Source organism: Salvelinus namaycush, unplaced genomic scaffold, assembly GCF_016432855.1.
Source record: "Salvelinus namaycush isolate Seneca unplaced genomic scaffold, SaNama_1.0 Scaffold88, whole genome shotgun sequence".
Classification (NCBI taxonomy): Eukaryota; Metazoa; Chordata; class Actinopteri; order Salmoniformes; family Salmonidae; genus Salvelinus; species Salvelinus namaycush.
Genome location: NW_024061619.1, coordinates 102,577 through 124,905, shown reverse-complemented (window position 1 = coordinate 124,905; position 22,329 = coordinate 102,577). Strand labels below are relative to the sequence as shown.

At 45.2% G+C, this 22,329-nt stretch overlaps 2 protein-coding genes across 5 annotated transcripts in view; both read left to right on the top strand.

Annotated features, from left to right (window-relative positions):
- txndc11 (thioredoxin domain containing 11) overlaps window positions 1-19,755 on the top strand; it is a 28,371-nt gene extending 8,616 nt beyond the window's left edge. For 2 of the 4 annotated variants that reach the window (XM_038987858.1, XM_038987861.1), the window contains 6 exons: window positions 3,480-3,683; window positions 3,939-4,701; window positions 7,137-7,291; window positions 8,255-8,367; window positions 8,612-8,692; window positions 11,875-13,546. In XM_038987858.1, the coding sequence (XP_038843786.1) occupies window positions 3,480-3,683; window positions 3,939-4,701; window positions 7,137-7,291; window positions 8,255-8,367; window positions 8,612-8,692; window positions 11,875-12,418 (1,860 nt within the window). In that variant the 3' untranslated portion in view covers window positions 12,419-13,546. Of the gene's footprint in view, window positions 1-3,479; window positions 3,684-3,938; window positions 4,702-7,136; window positions 7,292-8,254; window positions 8,368-8,611; window positions 8,693-11,874; window positions 13,547-19,678 lie in introns of those variants that run through there. The other 2 variants (XM_038987860.1, XM_038987859.1) reach the window with 2 other exon arrangements.
- Window positions 19,756-19,859: 104 nt separating this feature from the next.
- On the top strand, window positions 19,860-22,125 carry LOC120043214 (lipopolysaccharide-induced tumor necrosis factor-alpha factor homolog). Its single transcript, XM_038987862.1, has 3 exons — window positions 19,860-19,975; window positions 20,245-20,377; window positions 21,361-22,125. Exons 1-3 carry the CDS (start codon window positions 19,951-19,953, stop codon window positions 21,467-21,469), a joined length of 267 nt encoding a protein of 88 aa, XP_038843790.1. The 5' UTR covers window positions 19,860-19,950; the 3' UTR covers window positions 21,470-22,125.
- The last annotated feature ends 204 nt before the right edge of the window (window positions 22,126-22,329 follow it).

The window sequence follows — 22,329 nt, the reverse complement described above, 5'->3', positions numbered from 1 at the left end:
CGTAACTTCACCTCTCTCCCTTGCCTCCTCCCTCCCCTCTCAGATTTTCCCTAGCTGGGAGCGTAACTTCACCTCTCTCCCTTGCCTCCTCCCTCCCCTCTCAGATTTTCCCTAGTTGGGAGCGTAACTTCACCTCTCTCCCTTGCCTCCTCCCTCCCCCCTCAGATTTTCCCTAGTTGGGAGCGTAACTTCACCTCTCTCCCTTGCCTCCTCCCTCCCCTCTCAGATTTTCCCTAGCTGGGAGCGTAACTTCACCTCTCTCCCTTGCCTCCTCCCTCCCCCCTCAGATTTTCCCTAGTTGGGAGCGTAACTTCACCTCTCTCCCTTGCCTCCTCCCTCCCCTCTCAGATTTTCCCTAGCTGGGAGCGTAACTTCACCTCTCTCCCTTGCCTCCTCCCTCCCCCCTCAGATTTTCCCTAGCTGGGAGCGTAACTTCACCTCTCTCCCTTGCCTCCTCCCTCCCCTCTCAGATTTTCCCTAGCTGGGAGCGTAACTTCACCTCTCTCCCTTGCCTCCTCCCTCCCCCCTCAGATTTTCCCTAGCTGGGAGCGTAACTTCACCTCTCTCCCTTGCCTCCTCCCTCCCCCCTCAGATTTTCCCTAGTTGGGAGCGTAACTTCACCTCTCTCCCTTGCCTCCTCCCTCCCCTCTCAGATTTTCCCTAGCTGGGAGCGTAACTTCACCTCTCTCCCTTTCCTCCTCCCTCCCCTCTCAGATTTTCCCTAGCTGGGAGCGTAACTTCACCTCTCTCCCTTGCCTCCTCCCTCCCCTCTCAGATTTTCCCTAGCTGGGAGCGTAACTTCACCTCTCTCCACCGCCTCCTCCCTCCCCTCTCAGATTTTCCCTAGTTGGGAGCGTAACTTCACCTCTCTCCCTTGCCTCCTCCCTCCCCCCTCAGATTTTCCCTAGTTGGGAGCGTAACTTCACCTCTCTCCCTTGCCTCCTCCCTCCCCTCTCAGATTTTCCCTAGTTGGGAGCGTAACTTCACCTCTCTCCCTTGCCTCCTCCCTCCCCTCTCAGATTTTCCCTAGTTGGGAGCGTAACTTCACCTCTCTCCCTTGCCTCCTCCCTCCCCTCTCAGATTTTCCCTAGTTGGGAGCGTAACTTCACCTCTCTCCACCGCCTCCTCCCTCCCCCCTCAGATTTTCCCTAGTTGGGAGCGTAACTTCACCTCTCTCCACCGCCTCCTCCCTCCCCTCTCAGATTTTCCCTAGCTGGGAGCGTAACTTCACCTCTCTCCCTTGCCTCCTCCCTCCCCTCTCAGATTTTCCCTAGCTGGGAGCGTAACTTCACCTCTCTCCACCGCCTCCTCCCTCCCCCCTCAGATTTTCCCTAGTTGGGAGCGTAACTTCACCTCTCTCCCTTGCCTCCTCCCTCCCCCCTCAGATTTTCCCTAGTTGGGAGCGTAACTTCACCTCTCTCCCTTGCCTCCTCCCTCCCCTCTCAGATTTTCCCTAGCTGGGAGCGTAACTTCACCTCTCTCCCTTGCCTCCTCCCTCCCCCCTCAGATTTTCCCTAGCTGGGAGCGTAACTTCACCTCTCTCCACCGCCTCCTCCCTCCCCCCTCAGATTTTCCCTAGCTGGGAGCGTAACTTCACCTCTCTCCCTTGCCTCCTCCCTCCCCTCTCAGATTTTCCCTAGTTGGGAGCGTAACTTCACCTCTCTCCCTTGCCTCCTCCCTCCCCCCTCAGATTTTCCCTAGTTGGGAGCGTAACTTCACCTCTCTCCCTTGCCTCCTCCCTCCCCTCTCAGATTTTCCCTAGTTGGGAGCGTAACTTCACCTCTCTCCCTTGCCTCCTCCCTCCCCTCTCAGATTTTCCCTAGTTGGGAGTGTAACTTCACCTCTCTCCCTTGCCTCCTCCCTCCCCTCTCAGATTTTCCCTAGTTGGGAGCGTAACTTCACCTCTCTCCCTTGTCTCCTCCCTCCCCTCTCAGATTTTCCCTAGTTGGGAGCGTAACTTCACCTCTCTCCCTTGTCTCCTCCCTCCCCTCTCAGATTTTCCCTAGTTGGGAGCGTAACTTCAGCTCTCTCCCTTGCCTCCTCCCTCCCCCCTCAGATTTTCCCTAGTTGGGAGCGTAACTTCACCTCTCTCCCTTGTCTCCTCCCTCCCCTCTCAGATTTTCCCTAGTTGGGAGCGTAACTTCACCTCTCTCCCTTGTCTCCTCCCTCCCCTCTCAGATTTTCCCTAGTTGGGAGCGTAACTTCACCTCTCTCCCTTGCCTCCTCCCTCCCCCCTCAGATTTTCCCTAGTTGGGAGCGTAACTTCACCTCTCTCCCTTGTCTCCTCCCTCCCCCCTCAGATTTTCCCTAGCTGGGAGCGTAACTTCACCTCTCTCCCCCGTCTCCTCCCTCTCTCCCTTGTCTCCTCCCTCCCCTCTCAGATTTTCCCTAGTTGGGAGCGTAACTTCACCTCTCTCCCTTGCCTCCTCCCTCCCCCCTCAGATTTTCCCTAGCTGGGAGCGTAACTTCACCTCTCTCCCTTGCCTCCTCCCTCCCCTCTCAGATTTTCCCTAGCTGGGAGCGTAACTTCACCTCTCTCCCTTGCCTCCTCCCTCCCCTCTCAGATTTTCCCTAGTTGGGAGCGTAACTTCACCTCTCTCCCTTGCCTCCTCCCTCCCCCCTCAGATTTTCCCTAGTTGGGAGCGTAACTTCACCTCTCTCCCTTGCCTCCTCCCTCCCCCCTCAGATTTTCCCTAGTTGGGAGCGTAACTTCACCTCTCTCCACCGCCTCCTCCCTCCCCTCTCAGATTTTCCCTAGTTGGGAGCGTAACTTCACCTCTCTCCCTTGCCTCCTCCCTCCCCTCTCAGATTTTCCCTAGTTGGGAGCGTAACTTCACCTCTCTCCCTTGCCTCCTCCCTCCCCTCTCAGATTTTCCCTAGCTGGGAGCGTAACTTCACCTCTCTCCCTTGCCTCCTCCCTCCCCCCTCAGATTTTCCCTAGCTGGGAGCGTAACTTCACCTCTCTCCCTTGCCTCCTCCCTCCCCTCTCAGATTTTCCCTAGTTGGGAGCGTAACTTCACCTCTCTCCCTTGCCTCCTCCCTCCCCTCTCAGATTTTCCCTAGCTGGGAGCGTAACTTCACCTCTCTCCCTTGCCTCCTCCCTCCCCTCTCAGATTTTCCCTAGCTGGGAGCGTAACTTCACCTCTCTCCCTTGCCTCCTCCCTCCCCCCTCAGATTTTCCCTAGTTGGGAGCGTAACTTCACCTCTCTCCCTTGCCTCCTCCCTCCCCTCTCAGATTTTCCCTAGTTGGGAGCGTAACTTCACCTCTCTCCCTTGCCTCCTCCCTCCCCTCTCAGATTTTCCCTAGTTGGGAGCGTAACTTCACCTCTCTCCCTTGCCTCCTCCCTCCCCTCTCAGATTTTCCCTAGTTGGGAGCGTAACTTCACCTCTCTCCCTTGCCTCCTCCCTCCCCTCTCAGATTTTCCCTAGTTGGGAGCGTAACTTCACCTCTCTCCCTTGCCTCCTCCCTCCCCCCTCAGATTTTCCCTAGTTGGGAGCGTAACTTCACCTCTGAAGGCATCTGTTCCTGGGTCTTTGAGCACCGCGAGACCGTCCTCCAATGGTTGGCGCCGACTGGCGCTAAGTCCCGCCTCCTGGAGCAGGAACTGACCAAAGGCCCTGCCCTCCTGCTCTTCCTGCCCCACAATCCCCTGGGGCTCGTCCCCGACCTGCTGCTGACGCAGGTGAGTCACCACGACAACAACGACGACCCTTACAACAACCACTACTACAATAAAAAAATTAACATTTTACTACAACATTTAATATTTTGATGTGATGAAGAAAAAAACATGTCTCAAGAACATCATTATGAATTGTTCTATCTAGATGGATTTAGTTAGATTAGATGACTTCAGAGATCTAAAGATGAGAATTTCTAAATCTCTCAATTTTTATATCCACATTAATTGAACTCTTCGACCCCCTCCCCCTTCTAGATTGCAGACGTTGCGGTTCGCTACCATTCCTGTAGCGACTCCCCTCACCACCACCACCCCTCTGACCACTCCTACTACAGTGGACCCTCCCAGCCCCTGTCCCCCCCTCTCTGCTGCCTCTCAGTGGTTCTGCCCAGGCCACACCCCCTCCTAGGCTCCACCTCCAGGGTGTGTGAGCTTTGTCTCAACCAGTCCCAGTCCAACCCGGGTCGCTCTCCCCTCTGCACCTTCCCCTCCCAGACATCAGGTGGTGCTGCCGTGCTCCAGTCCTACCTCAGACGATGCTGCCTACCTGTTGCTGTGACGGCAACGGCAACGACGGTTGCCTGTAGTAACATCCTGAGTAGCTACAGCCCGTCGTCAGGTCGCTACAGTGCCTGTTGTAGAACTCTGGGACAGCTAGGGGTTTCCCTGCCCCCACAGCAGGGACTAGGGCTAGACAACAAGGTGTTAGGGACACCCACTCCCTCACCATCCTCCTCCCAGGACCAGGAAGCAGGCGGGATTAAAGGGCTGAGGTGTCGGACAAATAAGACGCTCAGGTTCTACATCCTGGACTCCGCCCTCCACTGGCCGCTGGCGGTGCGTCTCGGGGCGCTAGGCAACAACGAGATGGGTGGCGGTGGCCTGGGGGAGTTAGGAAGGTTGCTAGGCAACAGGACCGGTGATGGCGCACGGTCGTTTGCGACCATCGTGAACCTGAAGGATGAGGTGAACTACGTTCTGGACCACAGAGGAACTGCTACTGTTACAGAGTCTCTGGGTAAGACTGGGGAGTTACTGGGTCAACTAGCTACTGTTACAGAGTCTCTGGGTAAGACTGGGGAGTTACTGGGTCAACTAGCTACTGTTACAGAGTCTCTGGGTAAGACTGGGGAGTTACTGGGTCAACTAGCTACTGTTACAGAGTCACTGGGTAAGACTGGGGAGTTACTGGGTCAACTAGCTACTGTTACAGAGTCTCTGGGTAAGACTGGGGAGTTACTGGGTCAACTAGCTACTGTTACAGAGTCACTGGGTAAGACTGGGGAGTTACTGGGTCAACTAGCTACTGTTACAGAGTCACTGGGTAAGACTGGGGAGTTACTGGGTCAACTAGCTACTGTTACAGAGTCACTGGGTAAGACTGGGGAGTTACTGGGTCAACTAGCTACTGTTACAGAGTCACTGGGTAAGACTGGGGAGTTACTGGGTCAACTAGCTACTGTTACAGAGTCACTGGGTAAGACTGGGGAGTTACTGGGTCAACTAGCTACTGTTACAGAGTCACTGGGTAAGACTGGGGAGTTACTGGGTCAACTAGCTACTGTTAGAGTCTCTGGGTAAGACTGGGGAGTTACTGGGTCAACTAGCTACTGTTAGAGTCTCTGGGTAAGACTGGGGAGTTACTGGGTCAACTAGCTACTGTTACAGAGTCACTGGGTAAGACTGGGGAGTTACTGGGTCAACTAGCTACTGTTACAGAGTCACTGGGTAAGACTGGGGAGTTACTGGGTCAACTAGCTACTGTTACAGAGTCACTGGGTAAGACTGGGGAGTTACTGGGTCAACTAGCTACTGTTAGAGTCACTGGGTAAGACTGGGGAGTTACTGGGTCAACTAGCTACTGTTACAGAGTCACTGGGTAAGACTGGGGAGTTACTGGGTCAACTAGCTACTGTTACAGAGTCACTGGGTAAGACTGGGGAGTTACTGGGTCAACTAGCTACTGTTACAGAGTCACTGGGTAAGACTGGGGAGTTACTGGGTCAACTAGCTACTGTTACAGAGTCACTGGGTAAGACTGGGGAGTTACTGGGTCAACTAGCTACTGTTACAGAGTCACTGGGTAAGACTGGGGAGTTACTGGGTCAACTAGCTACTGTTACAGAGTCTCTGGGTAAGACTGGGGAGTTACTGGGTCAACTAGCTACTGTTACAGAGTCACTGGGTAAGACTGGGGAGTTACTGGGTCAACTAGCTACTGTTACAGAGTCACTGGGTAAGACTGGGGAGTTACTGGGTCAACTAGCTACTGTTACAGAGTCTCTGGGTAAGACTGGGGAGTTACTGGGTCAACTAGCTACTGTTACAGAGTCTCTGGGTAAGACTGGGGAGTTACTGGGTCAACTAGCTACTGTTACAGAGTCTCTGGGTAAGACTGGGGAGTTACTGGGTCAACTAGCTACTGTTACAGAGTCTCTGGGTAAGACTGGGGAGTTACTGGGTCAACTAGCTACTGTTACAGAGTCACTGGGTAAGACTGGGGAGTTACTGGGTCAACTAGCTACTGTTACAGAGTCACTGGGTAAGACTGGGGAGTTACTGGGTCAACTAGCTACTGTTACAGAGTCACTGGGTAAGACTGGGGAGTTACTGGGTCAACTAGCTACTGTTACAGAGTCACTGGGTAAGACTGGGGAGTTACTGGGTCAACTAGCTACTGTTACAGAGTCTCTGGGTAAGACTGGGGAGTTACTGGGTCAACTAGCTACTGTTACAGAGTCACTGGGTAAGACTGGGGAGTTACTGGGTCAACTAGCTACTGTTCCAGAGTCACTGGGTAAGACTGGGGAGTTACTGGGTCAACTAGCTACTGTTACAGAGTCACTGGGTAAGACTGGGGAGTTACTGGGTCAACTAGCTACTGTTAGAGTCACTGGGTAAGACTGGGGAGTTACTGGGTCAACTAGCTACTGTTACAGAGTCACTGGGTAAGACTGGGGAGTTACTGGGTCAACTAGCTACTGTTACAGAGTCACTGGGTAAGACTGGGGAGTTACTGGGTCAACTAGCTACTGTTCCAGAGTCACTGGGTAAGACTGGGGAGTTACTGGGTCAACTAGCTACTGTTACAGAGTCACTGGGTAAGACTGGGGAGTTACTGGGTCAACTAGCTACTGTTACAGAGCCTCTGGGTAAGACTGGGGAGTTACTGGGTCAACTAGCTACTGTTACAGAGTCACTATCTAGTTGGAAACAGACCTGGGTTTAAATACCATTTTAAAGTCATTTAAAATTCTGCAGCTGTGCTTGATTGAGCTTGCCTGGCTAAATGGACCAATAGAAAAGTCCTGAAACTGCAAACCCCACCCATCTGGCACTCCAGGCAGGCTAAAGCAAAGTATTTGAAAGATTTCTAATAGTATTTGAACCCAGGTCAGGTCTAGGGAAAGGAGCCAGCTTTACTCATGTGTGTGTGTCTTCTTGCCCCTCCAGAGTTGTTCATCAGGAACTTCAGCACCCCCCACAGCCCACTGCAGAGACGCCTGGTGGGGAAGAGAGAGGAGGAGGAGGAGAGGCCCCAGAAGAGACCCCTCATATCAGAGCTGACCACCTCCTCTTTCCTTAGTACTGTCATGGATCCTCACAGGGTGGGTGAGAGAGAGGAGGCAGCCAGGGAGAGGGAGGAGGAGAGAGGAGAGGGTGGATGGTCCTCACCCCACCTCACACTGGTTTAACATCATAATAACTGTGTGGTTTGATTTGACAGACCTTTAACTTCTTTTGGCTCAAATCTCGTTAACGGGATCGATTTGACAATAGCCAGTGAAAACTGCAGGGCGCCAAATTCAAACAACAGAAATCTGTTAATTGAAATCAAATGCACTAGGTCCAGACAAAGTCAAAGAAGTTCTATTACAGTTCGTAGAAACATGTCAAACTAAGTATATAATCAATCTTTAGGATGTTTTTATCATAAATCTTCAATAATGTTTAAACCGGACAGTGTCTTTAGAAATGAAAAGGAACAGAGCTCGTGCTCACGGCCGCACGCGTGACTAAACTAATGGCTTTCTGCCAGACCCTTGTTCAAACGGCTCTTATTCGCTCCCCCTTCATAGTAGAAGCCTGAAACAACGATCTAAAGGCTAACATCTAGTGGAAGCCTTAGGAAGTGCAATATGACCCCATTTACACTGTATATTGGATAGGCAAAGACTTGAAAACCTACAAACCTCAGATTTCCCACTTCCTGGTTGGATTTTTTTCTCAGGTTTTTGCCTACCATATGAGTTCTGTTATACTCACAGACATCATTCAAACAGTTTTAGAAACGTCAGAGTGTTTTCTATCCAAATCTACTAATTATATGCATATTCTAGCTTTTGGGCCTGAGTAGCAGGCAGTTTACTCTGGGCACCTTATTCATCCAAGCTACTCAATACTGCCCCTCAGTCCCAAAGAAGTTAAAGACATGTCTTAGTTGTAGTGGTTCAGTTTAGACTGGTTTCTGGTTTATAGAATGGACTGTGGTTAGGGCTGTAAAACTGCTATGGTAATGGCTTTAATTCATGAATGTGATAAAGGACTATTTGACGTGTTGTGTTCTCCAGGATGTGCTGCTGTTCTACTACAGTCAGTGGTGTGGCTACTGCTCTGTTCTAAACCACGTCATCATCCAGCTGGCTAGAATGTTCCATGGAAACAGCACCGTCACCATCGCCAGGTAGGGCTGGCTGGCAGGCAGCTTGGGTGACTGACTGACTGACTGACTGACTGACTGGCTGGCTGGCTGGCTGGCTGGCTGGCTGGCTGGCTGGCTGGCTGGGTTGTTTCTATTTTGTGACGTAGTGCTGAATTGGGTTGTTGATTGGTTTCTGTTTTATTTAGCTTTTTTACATTCCATTGATATTCAACTGTTAAACTTCCTGTAGTAACAGGATGTGATGTCATACTGTCTCTGTGTGTAGGGTGAATGTGGCGCGTAACGACCTGCCGTGGGAGTTCATGGTGGATCACTTCCCCTCTGTCCTCCTCTTCCCCAGACACAGGTGAGACAGAACACATACCTGTATGTACATGACCTGCTTAGACTGTTGTTGAATACCCTGTTCTCTTTGTACTGAACAAGACCTGTTGTTGAATACGCTGTTCTCTTTGTACTGAACAAGACCTGTTGTTGAATACCCTGTTCTCTTTGTACTGAACAAGACCTGTTGTTGAATACGCTGTTCTCTTTGTACTGAACAAGACCTGTTGTTGAATACCCTGTTCTCTTTGTACTGAACAAGACCTGTTGTTGAATACCCTGTTCTCTTTGTACTGAACAAGACCTGTTGTTGAATACCCTGTTCTCTTTGTACTGAACGAGACCTGGGTTTGAATACCCTGTTCTCTTTGTACTGAACGAGACCTGGGTTTGAATACCCTGTTCTCTTTGTACTGAACGAGACCTGGGTTTGAATACCCTGTTCTCTTTGTACTGAACGAGACCTGGGTTTGAATACCCTGTTCTCTTTGTACTGAACGAGACCTGTTGTTGAATACCCTGTTCTTTGTACTGAACAAGACCTGTTGTTGAATACCCTGTTCTCTTTGTACTGAACAAGACCTGTTGTTGAATACCCTGTTCTCTTTGTACTAAACAAGACCTGTTGTTGAATACCCTGTTCTCTTTGTACTAAACAAGACCTGTTGTTGAATACCCTGTTCTCTTTGTACTAAACAAGACCTGTTGTTGAATACCCTGTTCTCTTTGTACTGAACAAGACCTGTTGTTGAATACCCTGTTCTCTTTGTACTGAACAAGACCTGTTGTTGAATACCTTGTTCTCTTTGTACTGAACAAGACCTGTTGTTGAATACCCTGTTCTCTTTGTACTGAACGAGACCTGGGTTTGAATACCCTGTTCTCTTTGTAGTGAACGAGACCTGGGTTTGAATACCCTGTTCTCTTTGTACTGAACGAGACCTGGGTTTGAATACCCTGTTCTCTTTGTACTGAACGAGACCTGTTGTTGAATACACTGTTCTCTTTGTACTGAACGAGACCTGTTGTTGAATACCCTGTTCTTTGTACTGAACAAGACCTGTTGTTGAATACCCTGTTCTCTTTGTACTGAACAAGACCTGTTGTTGAATACCCTGTTCTCTTTGTACTAAACAAGACCTGTTGTTGAATACCCTGTTCTCTTTGTACTGAACAAGACCTGTTGTTGAATACCCTGTTCTCTTTGTACTGAACAAGACATGTTGTTGAATACGCTGTTCTCTTTGTACTGAACAAGACCTGTTGTTGAATACCCTGTTCTCTTTGTACTGAACAAGACCTGTTGTTGAATACCCTGTTCTCTTTGTACTGAACAAGACCTGTTGTTGAATACCCTGTTCTCTTTGTACTGAACAAGACCTGTTGTTGAATACGCTGTTCTCTTTGTACTGAACAAGACCTGTTGTTGAATACCCTGTTCTCTTTGTACTGAACAAGACCTGTTGTTGAATACCCTGTTCTCTTTGTACTGAACAAGACCTGTTGTTGAATACCCTGTTCTCTTTGTACTGAACAAGACCTGTTGTTGAATACCCTGTTCTCTTTGTACTGAACAAGACCTGTTGTTGAATACCCTGTTCTCTTTGTACTGAACAAGACCTGTTGTTGAATACCCTGTTCTCTTTGTACTGAACGAGACCTGGGTTTGAATACCCTGTTCTCTTTGTACTGAACGAGACCTGGGTTTGAATACCCTGTTCTCTTTGTACTGAACAAGACCTGTTGTTGAATACCCTGTTCTCTTTGTACTGAACAAGACCTGTTGTTGAATACCCTGTTCTTTGTACTGAACAAGACCTGTTGTTGAATACCCTGTTCTCTTTGTACTGAACAAGACCTGTTGTTGAATACCCTGTTCTCTTTGTACTAAACAAGACCTGTTGTTGAATACCCTGTTCTCTTTGTACTAAACAAGACCTGTTGTTGAATACCCTGTTCTCTTTGTACTGAACAAGACCTGTTGTTGAATACCCTGTTCTCTTTGTACTGAACAAGACCTGTTGTTGAATACCTTGTTCTCTTTGTACTGAACAAGACCTGTTGTTGAATACCTTGTTCTCTTTGTACTGAACAAGACCTGTTGTTGAATACCCTGTTCTCTTTGTACTGAACGAGACCTGGGTTTGAATACCCTGTTCTCTTTGTAGTGAACGAGACCTGGGTTTGAATACCCTGTTCTCTTTGTACTGAACGAGACCTGTTGTTGAATACACTGTTCTCTTTGTACTGAACAAGACCTGTTGTTGAATACCCTGTTCTTTGTACTGAACAAGACCTGTTGTTGAATACCCTGTTCTCTTTGTACTGAACAAGACCTGTTGTTGAATACCCTGTTCTCTTTGTACTAAACAAGACCTGTTGTTGAATACCCTGTTCTCTTTGTACTGAACAAGACCTGTTGTTGAATACCCTGTTCTCTTTGTACTGAACAAGACATGTTGTTGAATACGCTGTTCTCTTTGTACTGAACAAGACCTGTTGTTGAATACCCTGTTCTCTTTGTACTGAACAAGACCTGTTGTTGAATACCCTGTTCTCTTTGTACTGAACAAGACCTGTTGTTGAATACGCTGTTCTCTTTGTACTGAACAAGACCTGTTGTTGAATACCCTGTTCTCTTTGTACTGAACAAGACCTGTTGTTGAATACCCTGTTCTCTTTGTACTGAACAAGACCTGTTGTTGAATACCCTGTTCTCTTTGTACTGAACAAGACCTGTTGTTGAATACCCTGTTCTCTTTGTTCTAAACAAGACCTGTTCTTGAATACCCTGTTCTCTTTGTACTGAACAAGACCTGTTGTTGAATACCCTGTTGTCTTTGTAATGAACGAGACCTGGGTTTGAATACCCTGTTCTCTTTGTTCTAAACAAGACCTGTTGTTGAATACCCTGTTCTCTTTGTACTAAACAAGACCTGTTGTTGAATACCCTGTTCTCTTTGTACTAAACAAGACCTGTTGTTGAATACCCTGTTCTCTTTGTACTAAACAAGACCTGTTGTTGAATACACTGTTCTCTTTGTTCTAAACAAGACCTGTTGTTGAATACCCTGTTCTCTTTGTACTGAACAAGACCTGTTGGCTTTGATTCACTAATATGGAAAGATATCCCACAGCCTCTCATGCCTCATTTAGTTAGACTAACTAGTCTTATGTTACTTCCTGACTCTCTTCGTCTCTTAGGAAACACCTGTCCGTCAAGTTCCCGGAGGACACGCCCATCACTCTCCCCACCCTATTACGCTTCATCCTGAAGCACTGCGACTCCGCCCACCAGCCAATGAAAGCAGACGGATCAGACCCTAAACCTCATGTTCTCCTCAAGGCGGAGTTCCGCGCTCTACAAGGAGAAGTCCAGACATTACATCGTGCACGCCAGCGCCTCTCCAACCAACTGGCCCAGCTATGGCGAGACAACCGGCGGTTATCCTTCGACGCCGTGGCCCTGGAGACCCACAATGCACTGCTGCAGTCCCAGAATGGCGAGCTGCAGCGTGAGAGGCTGAGCCTAGTGGAGCAACACAAGGAGAAGAGTCGTCAGTTAGGGGAGGCGGTCAGGAGACTACAGGAACTAGCAGACGCATCAGAGAACCTTCTCACTGAGAATACACTGCTGAGGGTTTTACTGGGAGCCCTGAGAGCCAGGGAGACAGAGACAGGGGAGGAGGAGGAGACAGGGGAGGAGGAGGAGGAGACAGGGGAGGAGAGGAGTTATATGGCCTCTTGACAGGGGAGGAGAATACACTGCTGAGGGTTTTACTGGGAGCCCTGAGGTGAGGAGGAGAGGGAGGAGGAGACTGGGGAGGAGTTATATGGCCTCTTGACAGGGGAGGAAAATATACTGCTGAGGGTTTTACTGGGAGCCCTGAGGGAGGAGGAGAGGGAGGAGGAGAGGGAGGAGAAGACTGGGGAGGAGAGGAGTTATATGGCCTCTTGATGGAGAAGGGGCATGCCATGCCAAGTAATGCTGGTAGAACGGAAACCGAGGGAGAGGAAACAGAGCTGATGAATCACAGCCTCCTGTCACCCCCCCTAGAAGAAAGAGGAGGATACTACGGGGGGCCCTGACAGATGGCACGAGTAGAGGAGGAGGGAGACCAGAGGAATCACAGCTTCATAATTCTCTCCTAGTGGATGGAGGGAACACGACAGAGACAGCAGCTTTATAACCATGTACCATAGGATGTCCTTGGGGACCAGAGAGAGACGGGAGAGAAAGAAAGGAGATGATACTACAGAAAGTGCAGAGGAACAAAATAACTGTAAAATGTGTTGTTGATGACGTCTTTAAGCGCCGGACTTAGAATGTGTGGAACACTCTAGAATGTCCCATCATAATGCTAACTCTAGAATCCATAAGGGTTAGTGGTCCGGGAGAAGGTTCTACCCAGTGAGGTCAGAGAGAAGCGACCAGGCCCCGTCACAGAGAGACACAAATACATGTCAAGTGGGTAGTCGGTGACATGGAACTAAAATAAATGGAATAAGCCCAATGGGCCGATGAACACTAGAAATACGTCCCAAATGGCACCCTATTCTCTATGTATTGCTAGTCTAGCTAATAGGGTTCCGTTTGGGGCATAACCCTAGGTGAATTTAGTAGTGTTGTCTTCTGAAGCCTTCTCCTTGCTTTTTGGTTGGTTTTTATTTTCCAAGGAGCACCAAGTGATTTCTCCATAGAGAATGTGTATTTTGTTTTTTGTTTCTTTTGTTAAATTTATCTATTTTTACAAGAATCGCTAAAAAATAAGTCTATTTCTTTGTAACGTTAATTCAGGTATAAAGAAGATGCAGCTGTTTTACATGTAAAATATTGCACAGATTTTTACTGATTTAATAAAATGTTGTAATTTAATCAACCGCGTTGTGAACTATTTGTTATCTTCAGACTCTCGCTCACAGTTAGAATCGAGATGCATTGGCCTTCACCCGACTGCCAATAGGAAAATCACCCTGATTTACTCTTAGTCATAGCACAGTTTACCTATTTGCTTATAGTTTTGCCTACACCTAGTGACCTGCTTTTTAAATTATAAGAACAAAAAATATTCAATTTTATTTGGAACGGCAAGCCAGACAAAATTAAAAGGGCCTATTTAAATAATGAATATGAATTCGGAGTGCAGAAATGATTAAATATTAAAGCATTATACCTCTCACTAAAGGCATCAGTCATACAAAAGTTATACTTAAATCCAAACTGGTTCTCTAGTCAATTGGTACGAATGTCTCATCCTATATTCAAGAAGGGCCTTTTCCCCTTTATTCAGATTACACCTGCTCACTTTCGGTTGTTTGAAAAGGAAATAATCTCCAAAATATCTTTCTTTTTTTAACAAGCCTTAGAAAGTTGGTTGCAATTTCAGTTTAATCCACCTGAAAGGACGGAACAAATAGTACAACAAATATTGTGGTTAAATTCAAATATACTAATTGATTAAAAAAATAATATTTATCGAAGAAATGTTTAAAAAAGGTATAATTTTAGTGAATGATATCATAAATAGGACTGGTGGAGTTATGTCACACATGCAGCTAACACAGACATATGGAAATGTCTGCTCTCCCCAAAATTACAACCAATTAATTGCAGCATTACCACAAAAATGGAAGAGGCAAGTAGAAGAGGGAAAAAGTAAGGAACTTGTATGTCGGCCCAGTATTAAAGAACATAAATGGTTAAAGAAAAGTGTGATAAATTAAAACATATACCAATTTCATTTAAGGACCAAAAAACTGACAGCTGTGCCATTTAAATTGCAAAATAGTTGAGATTTTCGATGGTTAATGAATATACGCAAAACAACGCCGGATTCAAAACTTCACATTTTTCCATTTAAATTACTATACAAAATTCTTGCAACTAATAGAATGTAATATATATAATGGGGGATACAATCTTCCCAGCTCTGCAGATTCTGCTGTGAGGAGGCAGAGTCATTAGATCATTTATTTTGGTACTGTCCATATGTAGCTCGTTCAGGAATGGCTGAAGAATTGCAACATTTGCCTAGAACTAACGCTGCAGATAGCAATACTGGGTGATTTGAAAAGCCAGTCAATCAATCAATAATATAATAATTATTTTAGCAAAAAAATATATTTTTAATTTACAATCTGTAGAAGCTATGAGAATAGGAAGGTTCAATTATTTTGTGAAGCATCACAGCACAGTTGAAAAATATATGGCAAATAGAAATCCGAAATGGATGATGTTGAGAGATAGATGGGAGGGGTTGAATGGAGCTGAAGGGTGGGACTAGTAACAAGATAAACAATGTAAAACATACGGGATCTGTAAAATGTATATAGGTTCAGAACTTTTGTGAAATAGCACAGTTACAAGTAGAAATCAAACTGGATGGACATCAGACATAGAGGAAGGACTAAGAACAAACAAGAGAGAACTTTTGTAAAGTAGACTGTGTCTGTAAAATGTGTATAAGATGTATAAATTGAAGGTAAAAGCAGAAGTGTTTATCAGTTTACTCCAATTGGGGGATCGGTGGTAGTGTTTGCGGGGAATAATAATAAAGGTATATTCTTTAAAAAAGTACATGTCTATATAGATATGTGTATATCTATGCATGCGTGTATGTATATTTATATTTACCCCCAAAATATGGGGGATTGGAAATGACGCAGACAATTACATTGATGGAAGCAACATTCTTTTCGCAATATTAAGCTGATCCACCAAAAAAAGAGAAAAAAAAAAAATATATTTTTTAAATAGGATTGCTGGTTGCATCTCGACAGCCAATAGGATTGCTGGTTGCATCTCGACAGCCAATAGGATTGCTGGTTGCATCTCGTCTGACATTGGTTGAGCACCTTCTACTTCGCTTCAACCTTCTTCAGTATGTCAATTATTTTACTGCATATTGTCTGCTTAAAGAATCCCATGTATCTGAGTAGAACCTTGTCAATATGGACAGTAGAGGGCGCCACATGTCTGTAAAATCAGTTTGCCAGTGACACACTATATACACTGCTCAAAAAAATAAAGGGAACGCTTAAACAACACAATGTAACTCCAAGTCAATCACACTTCTGTGAAATCAAACTGTCCACTTAGGAAGCAACACTGATTGACAATATATTTCACATGCTGTTGTGCAAATGGAATAGACAAAAGGTGGAAATTATAGGCAATTAGCAAGACACCCCCAATAAAGGAGTGGTTCTGCAGGTGGTGACCACAGACCACTTCTCAGTTCCTATGCTTCCTGGCTGATGTTTTGGTCACTTTTGAATGCTGGCGGTGCTCTCACTCTAGTGGTAGCATGAGACGGAGTCTACAACCCACACAAGTGGCTCAGGTAGTGCAGCTCATCCAGGATTGCACATCAATGCGAGCTGTGGCAAGAAGGTTTGCTGTGTCTGTCAGCGTAGTGTCCAGAGCATGGAGGCGCTACCAGGAGACAGGTCAGTACATCAGGAGACGTGGAGGAGGCCGTAGGAGGGCAACAACCCAGCAGCAGGACCGCTACCTCCGCCTTTGTGCAAGGAGGAGCACTGCCAGAGCCCTGCAAAATGACCTCCAGCAGGCCACAAATGTGCATGTGTCTGCTCAAACGGTCAGAAACAGACTCCATGAGGGTGGTATGAGGGCCCGACGTCCACAGGTGGGGGTTGTGCTTACAGCCCAACACCGTGCAGGACGTTTGGTATTTGCCAGAGAACACCAATATTGGCAAATTCGCCACTGGCGCCCTGTGCTCTTCACAGATGAAAGCAGGTTCACACTGAGCACATGAGCACATGTGACAGACGTGACAGAGTCTGGAGACGCCGTGGAGAACGTTCTGCTGCCTGCAACATCCTCCAGCATGACCGGTTTGGCGGTGGGTCAGTCATGGTGTGGGGTGGCATTTCTTTGTGGGGGCACACAGCCCTCCATGTGCTCGCCAGAGGTAGCCTGACTGCCATTAGGTACCGAGATGAGATCCTCAGACCCCTTGTGAGACCATATGCTGACACATGCACATTTGTGGCCTGCTGGAGGTCATTTTGCAGGGCTCTGGCAGTGCTCCTCCTTGCACAAAGGCGGAGGTAGCGGTCCTGCTGCTGGGTTGTTGCCCTCCTACGGCCTCCTCCACGTCTCCTGATGTACTGACCTGTCTCCTGGTAGCGCCTCCATGCTCTGGACACTACGCTGACAGACACAGCAAACCTTCTTGCCACAGCTCGCATTGATGTGCAATCCTGGATGAGCTGCACTACCTGAGCCACTTGTGTGGGTTGTAGACTCCGTCTCATGCTACCACTAGAGTGAGAGCACCGCCAGCATTCAAAAGTGACCAAAACATCAGCCAGGAAGCATAGGAACTGAGAAGTGGTCTGTGGTCACCACCTGCAGAACCACTCCTTTATTGGGGGTGTCTTGCTAATTGCCTATAATTTCCACCTTTTGTCTATTCCATTTGCACAACAGCATGTGAAATTTATTGTCAATCAGTGTTGCTTCCTAAGTGGACAGTTTGATTTCGCAGAAGTGTGATTGACTTGGAGTTACATTGTGTTGTTTAAGTGTTCCCTTTATTTTTTTGAGCAGTGTACATACATACATACAAACATACAATCACAATCATTGGCGCATAAAATATGCTGAGGAAGGATAATGTTTAATTAGACGATTGGGAACATGTACACATGACTTCCTCAGGGTGGATAATGTTTAATTAGATGATTGGGAACATGTACATCACTAATATCATTAATAATATATACACAATGAGTAACAATAACTTGGCTATATACACACTGAGTAATGATAACGTGGCTATATACACACTGAGTAATGATAACTTGGCTATATACACAATGAGTAACGTTAACTTGGCTATATACACAATGAGTAACGTTAACTTGGCTATGTACACAATACGTAACGTTAACTTGGCTCTATACACAATGAGTAACGATAACGTGGCTATATACACAATAAGTAACGTTAACTTGGCTCTATGCACAATGAGTAACGATAACTTGGTTCTATACACACTGAGCAATGATAACTTGGCTATATACACAATGAGTAACGTTAACTTGGCTATATACACAATGAGTAATGATAACTTGGCTATGTACACAATACGTAACGTTAACTTGGCTCTATACACAATGAGTAACGATAACGTGGCTATATACACAATAAGTAACGATAACTTGGCTATATACACAATGAGTAACGATAACTTGGCTATATACACAATGAGTAACGTTAACTTGGCTATATACACAATGAGTAACGTTAACTTGGCTCTATACACAATGAGTAACGATAACTTGGCTATATACACAATGAGTAACGATAACTTGGCTATATACACAATGAGTAACGATAACTTGGCTATATACACAATGAGTAACGTTAACTTGGCTATATACACAATGAGTAACGTTAACTTGGCTCTATACACAGTGAGTAATGTTAACTTGGCTATATACACACTGAGTAACGATAACTTGGCTCTATACACAATGAGTAATGTTAACTTGGCTATATACACACTGAGTAACGATAACTTGGCTATATACACAATGAGTAACGTTAACTTGGCTATATACACAGTGAGTAATGTTAACTTGGATCTATACACACTGCGTAATGTTAACTTGGCTCTATACACAATGAGTAACGATAACTTGGCTATATACACAATAAGTAACGCTAACTTGGCTATATACACAATGAGTAATGTTAACTTGGCTCTATACACAATGAGTAATGTTAACTTGGCTCTATACACACTGTGTAACGATAACTTGGCTATATACACAATAAGTAACGATAACTTGGCTATATAGACAGGGTACTAGTACTGAGTCCATGTGCAGGGGTACGAGGTAATAACTTGGCTATATAGACAGGGTACCAGTACCAAGTCCATGTTCAGGGGTACGAGGTAATAACTAGGCTATATAGACAGGGTACCAGTACTGAGTCCATGTGTAGGGATACGAGGTAATAACTTGGCTATATACACGGGGTACCAGTACTGAGTCCATGTGCAGGGATACGAGGTAATAACTTGGCTATATACACAGGGTACCAGTACTGAGTCCATGTGCAGGGGTACGAGGTAATAACTTGGCTATATACACGGGGTACCAGTACTGAGTCCATGTGCAGGGGTATGATGTAATAACTTGGCTATATACACAGGGTACCAGTACTGAGTCCATGTGTAGGGGTACGAGGTAATAACTTGGCTATATACACGGGGTACCAGTACTGAGTCCATGTGCAGGGGTACGAGGTCATTGAGGTAGATATGGAAAGTATTTAGACCCATTGACTTTTTCCACATTTTGTTAAGTTACAGCCTTATTCTAAAGTGGATAAAAAATATGAAAAATCCTCATCAATTTCCTAGATTCTGGCCTTTCTAGGGAGTTTTTCCTAGCCACTGTGCTTCTACATCTTCATTGCTTGCTGTTTGGGGTTTTAGGCTGGGTTTCTGTACAGCACTTTGACATCAGCTGATGTAAAAAGGGCCTTTTTAAATACGTTTGATTGATCGATTTAAACACAATACGCCATAATGACAAAGCAAAAGCAGGTTATAATAATTTATGCAAATGTATTAAAATTATAAAAACAAATACCTTATTTACATAAGTATTCAGAACCTTTGCTATGACACTCGAAATTGAGCTCAGGTGCATCCTGTTTCCGTTGATCAAGTTTCTACAACTTGATTGGAGTCCACCTGTGGTAAATTCAATTTTAGAATAAGGCTGTAATGTAACAAAATGTGGAAAAAGTGAAGGGGTCTGAATACTTTCCGAATGCACTGTATAGTAGTGGTGAAGTGACTAGGCAACAGGATAGATAATAGACGGTAGAAGCAGCCAATGTGAAGAGTCTTAACAGTTAGTGCAAGAAAGAGACAAGGGCAGGGTACAGTAGATAACAGTATAGGCTGTTTGGTAGGATGGGCGGGTCCGGCTACTGACTCTGTTCACCCTCCTGTGTTAGAAGAAAAGTCTGAGTAACAGACTCCTTTTGGACCGGCAGAGCAGTAAGACTCTCCCTCACAGCAGAGCAGTAAGTACTTTTATAAGAGATATGTGTCTGTTATTGGAAAAGTAATGATGAAAAATGTAAGCTTATCAAAAATAAGACTTTTATTTTGTAGTTGGAATGTTTTCTCTGTGGTTATCAGCATTTGTTGAGTGTTCCATTAGTATATTGTATGTCTTTCTGTGTATTCTTCGTTAGTACCCAACTCCTTTTTCCTCTCAGGGAGGATGGCCAACGTCCAGGTGCCTGTTGGTATGTCCTACTGTACTTTGGGTTGAGTGAAACTCTTGTTAACTATAAAGGAAGTGAAACAGCCATGTGTTTTCAGTGGACAGATAGTTGGAAGAAAGTAAATAATGGATGGATGAATTAATGGATGAATGAATGAATGAATGGATGAATGAATGAATTGATAAATGATTGAAGCCATGCTGTGAGGTACTGTAGGGATGAATGAATTAACAAATGAATGCATTAGAGAATGAACTAATACTTTGTCTACCCCCCCCCTCCTCCTCCAGTGGCCATCGGTGCATTTGGGGACAGTCCTGTCCAGATGACCTGTCCTCACTGTCACCAGACCGTGGTCACTCAGGTTGACTTCTCCTCTGGTGTCTTCACCTACCTCTTCTGTGGAGGACTCTTCTTCTGTGGGTACGTACAAGAGTGTGTGTGTGTGTGTGTGTGTGTGTGTGTGTGTGTGTGTGTGTGTGTGTGTGTGTGTGTGTGTGTGTGTGTGTGTGTGTGTGTGTGTGTGTGTGTGTGTGTGTGTGTGTGTGTGTGGTGAAAGCCTATCCTACTGTTAGTCAGTGGGTTAAGGTCAGGCACCACAGGCTGAAATGACTTGCATCTATCTATCAATTTTGAGATTTGTTTGTATTTTGATCCATTAATATTAGTATTTTCACAAAATAAACATACAAATGTCAAACTTGATGAAAATGTATGTATTTGTTTATCATACTACCGTCATAAAAAATTCAATGAATCAATAATTTCAAAGCTCACTACATTAAATTACACATAATTTAAAAGCCCATTTCATAAAGAATGTTACAAACTGGACTATATTTTGTAACTTACTTTGATGAGATTGTGATTGGGTCTAATTAGGCTTTGGAGGTCTAATTTCAGAGTACTTTTAACTGCCATTTCCTGAAAGTCAGACTCAGACAAGCACATGTTGTGAGGTGATGCTTAGATGTTTTCTCCAGACTTGCCCAGAGAGAATTGTTGATATGTTGTTAATTGTTTATTCTAGATCACATTTTCTTTGGAAAAAATGCACCAAAAAATTCATTTTTTACCTACGACTTTAGTATTTTACAGATAGAAAGATGAAAAGTGTATTTATCCACAAGCTGCTCTGGTCAAGTCCGGTTCTGGAGTGTCTTAACAAAATGAAACCAAAATATTCACGCTGACTTCATCCAGTGTCCAGATTGAAATGCATTTGTGTAAATATGCATATACTGTATTTAATGAGATATTTGGAAACATTTTTTATACAAAGTGTATTTTTATTTGTGTCTACATTTAACTGGTAAAAGTTGATTGTAATTTAAGAGAAAAAACATCCCTTTTAGGCCTTAAGATGCATCTCCATACAATGTCTGACCGTTGTTTCTCCTCCTCAGGTTTGTTCTGGGCTGCTGCCTCATCCCTTTCTGTTTCGACCGGCTCAAAGACGCCAAGCACACGTGTCCCTCCTGCAAGACCATCCTGGGGGTTTATAAGCGCTTATAAGCACATAATAACCTGCAGGAGTCTCCCGTGTCTTTTGGGAAGCTCGCTACAACATTGTGTCTTGTCTTCTGAGACAAGTTGTTCTTCCACAACAGTCTGTTGTTTCTCACCACCCAGTAGAACTGCACAGCAGTTTGAAAGACAAATTAGTTTAACTCAATAGAACAATTTAACTGTCACAGAATGTTGTCATTGACAGTGTCCCATCCTGCCCCTTGCTATGCAGTTAACCGTTGCCTTGGCAATGGCAAAAATGTACGACTTAATTAGTTTAACTCAATAGAACAATTTAACTGTCACAGAATGTTGTCATTGACAGTGTTCCATCCTGCCCTGTCCCTTGTTATGAGGTTCACCGCTGCCTTGGCAACGGTAAAATATTTGTGCCATAGAAAACATAGAATGTGAATATTGATGGTTTGATGGTTGTGGTATGATCTGTAAGTTATATTAGTATAATGGACTCAATGCAGCACTGTGAGTCTTTCTGATTGAGTACTGTACTGGTTTGTTAGGAATAAACTGAGCCCTGAAAAATACAATCATTTCACAACCGCTAAAATATTTTGTTAATTTGTAGAAAAAACTCATTTTTTATTATCAGCTGTTAGTTCATAGGCTGTTTATTTCTTTATAAATAAAATGTTAAAAAATTGGGGGGGATTGTGCAATAATATACATTTTTATTAATTAAATCATACATTCAACATCTGCTAGTTAGTAGCATCAAATGGCAACATTGAGAAGACAGACAACAGTCTGAGCTGACATGAACAAAAGCACAGTGACATTCTAATGACAGAATCATCCTACACTAGTGGAATTGGTGGTCATGACATTGAACAGCGTTTTGGCTCGCT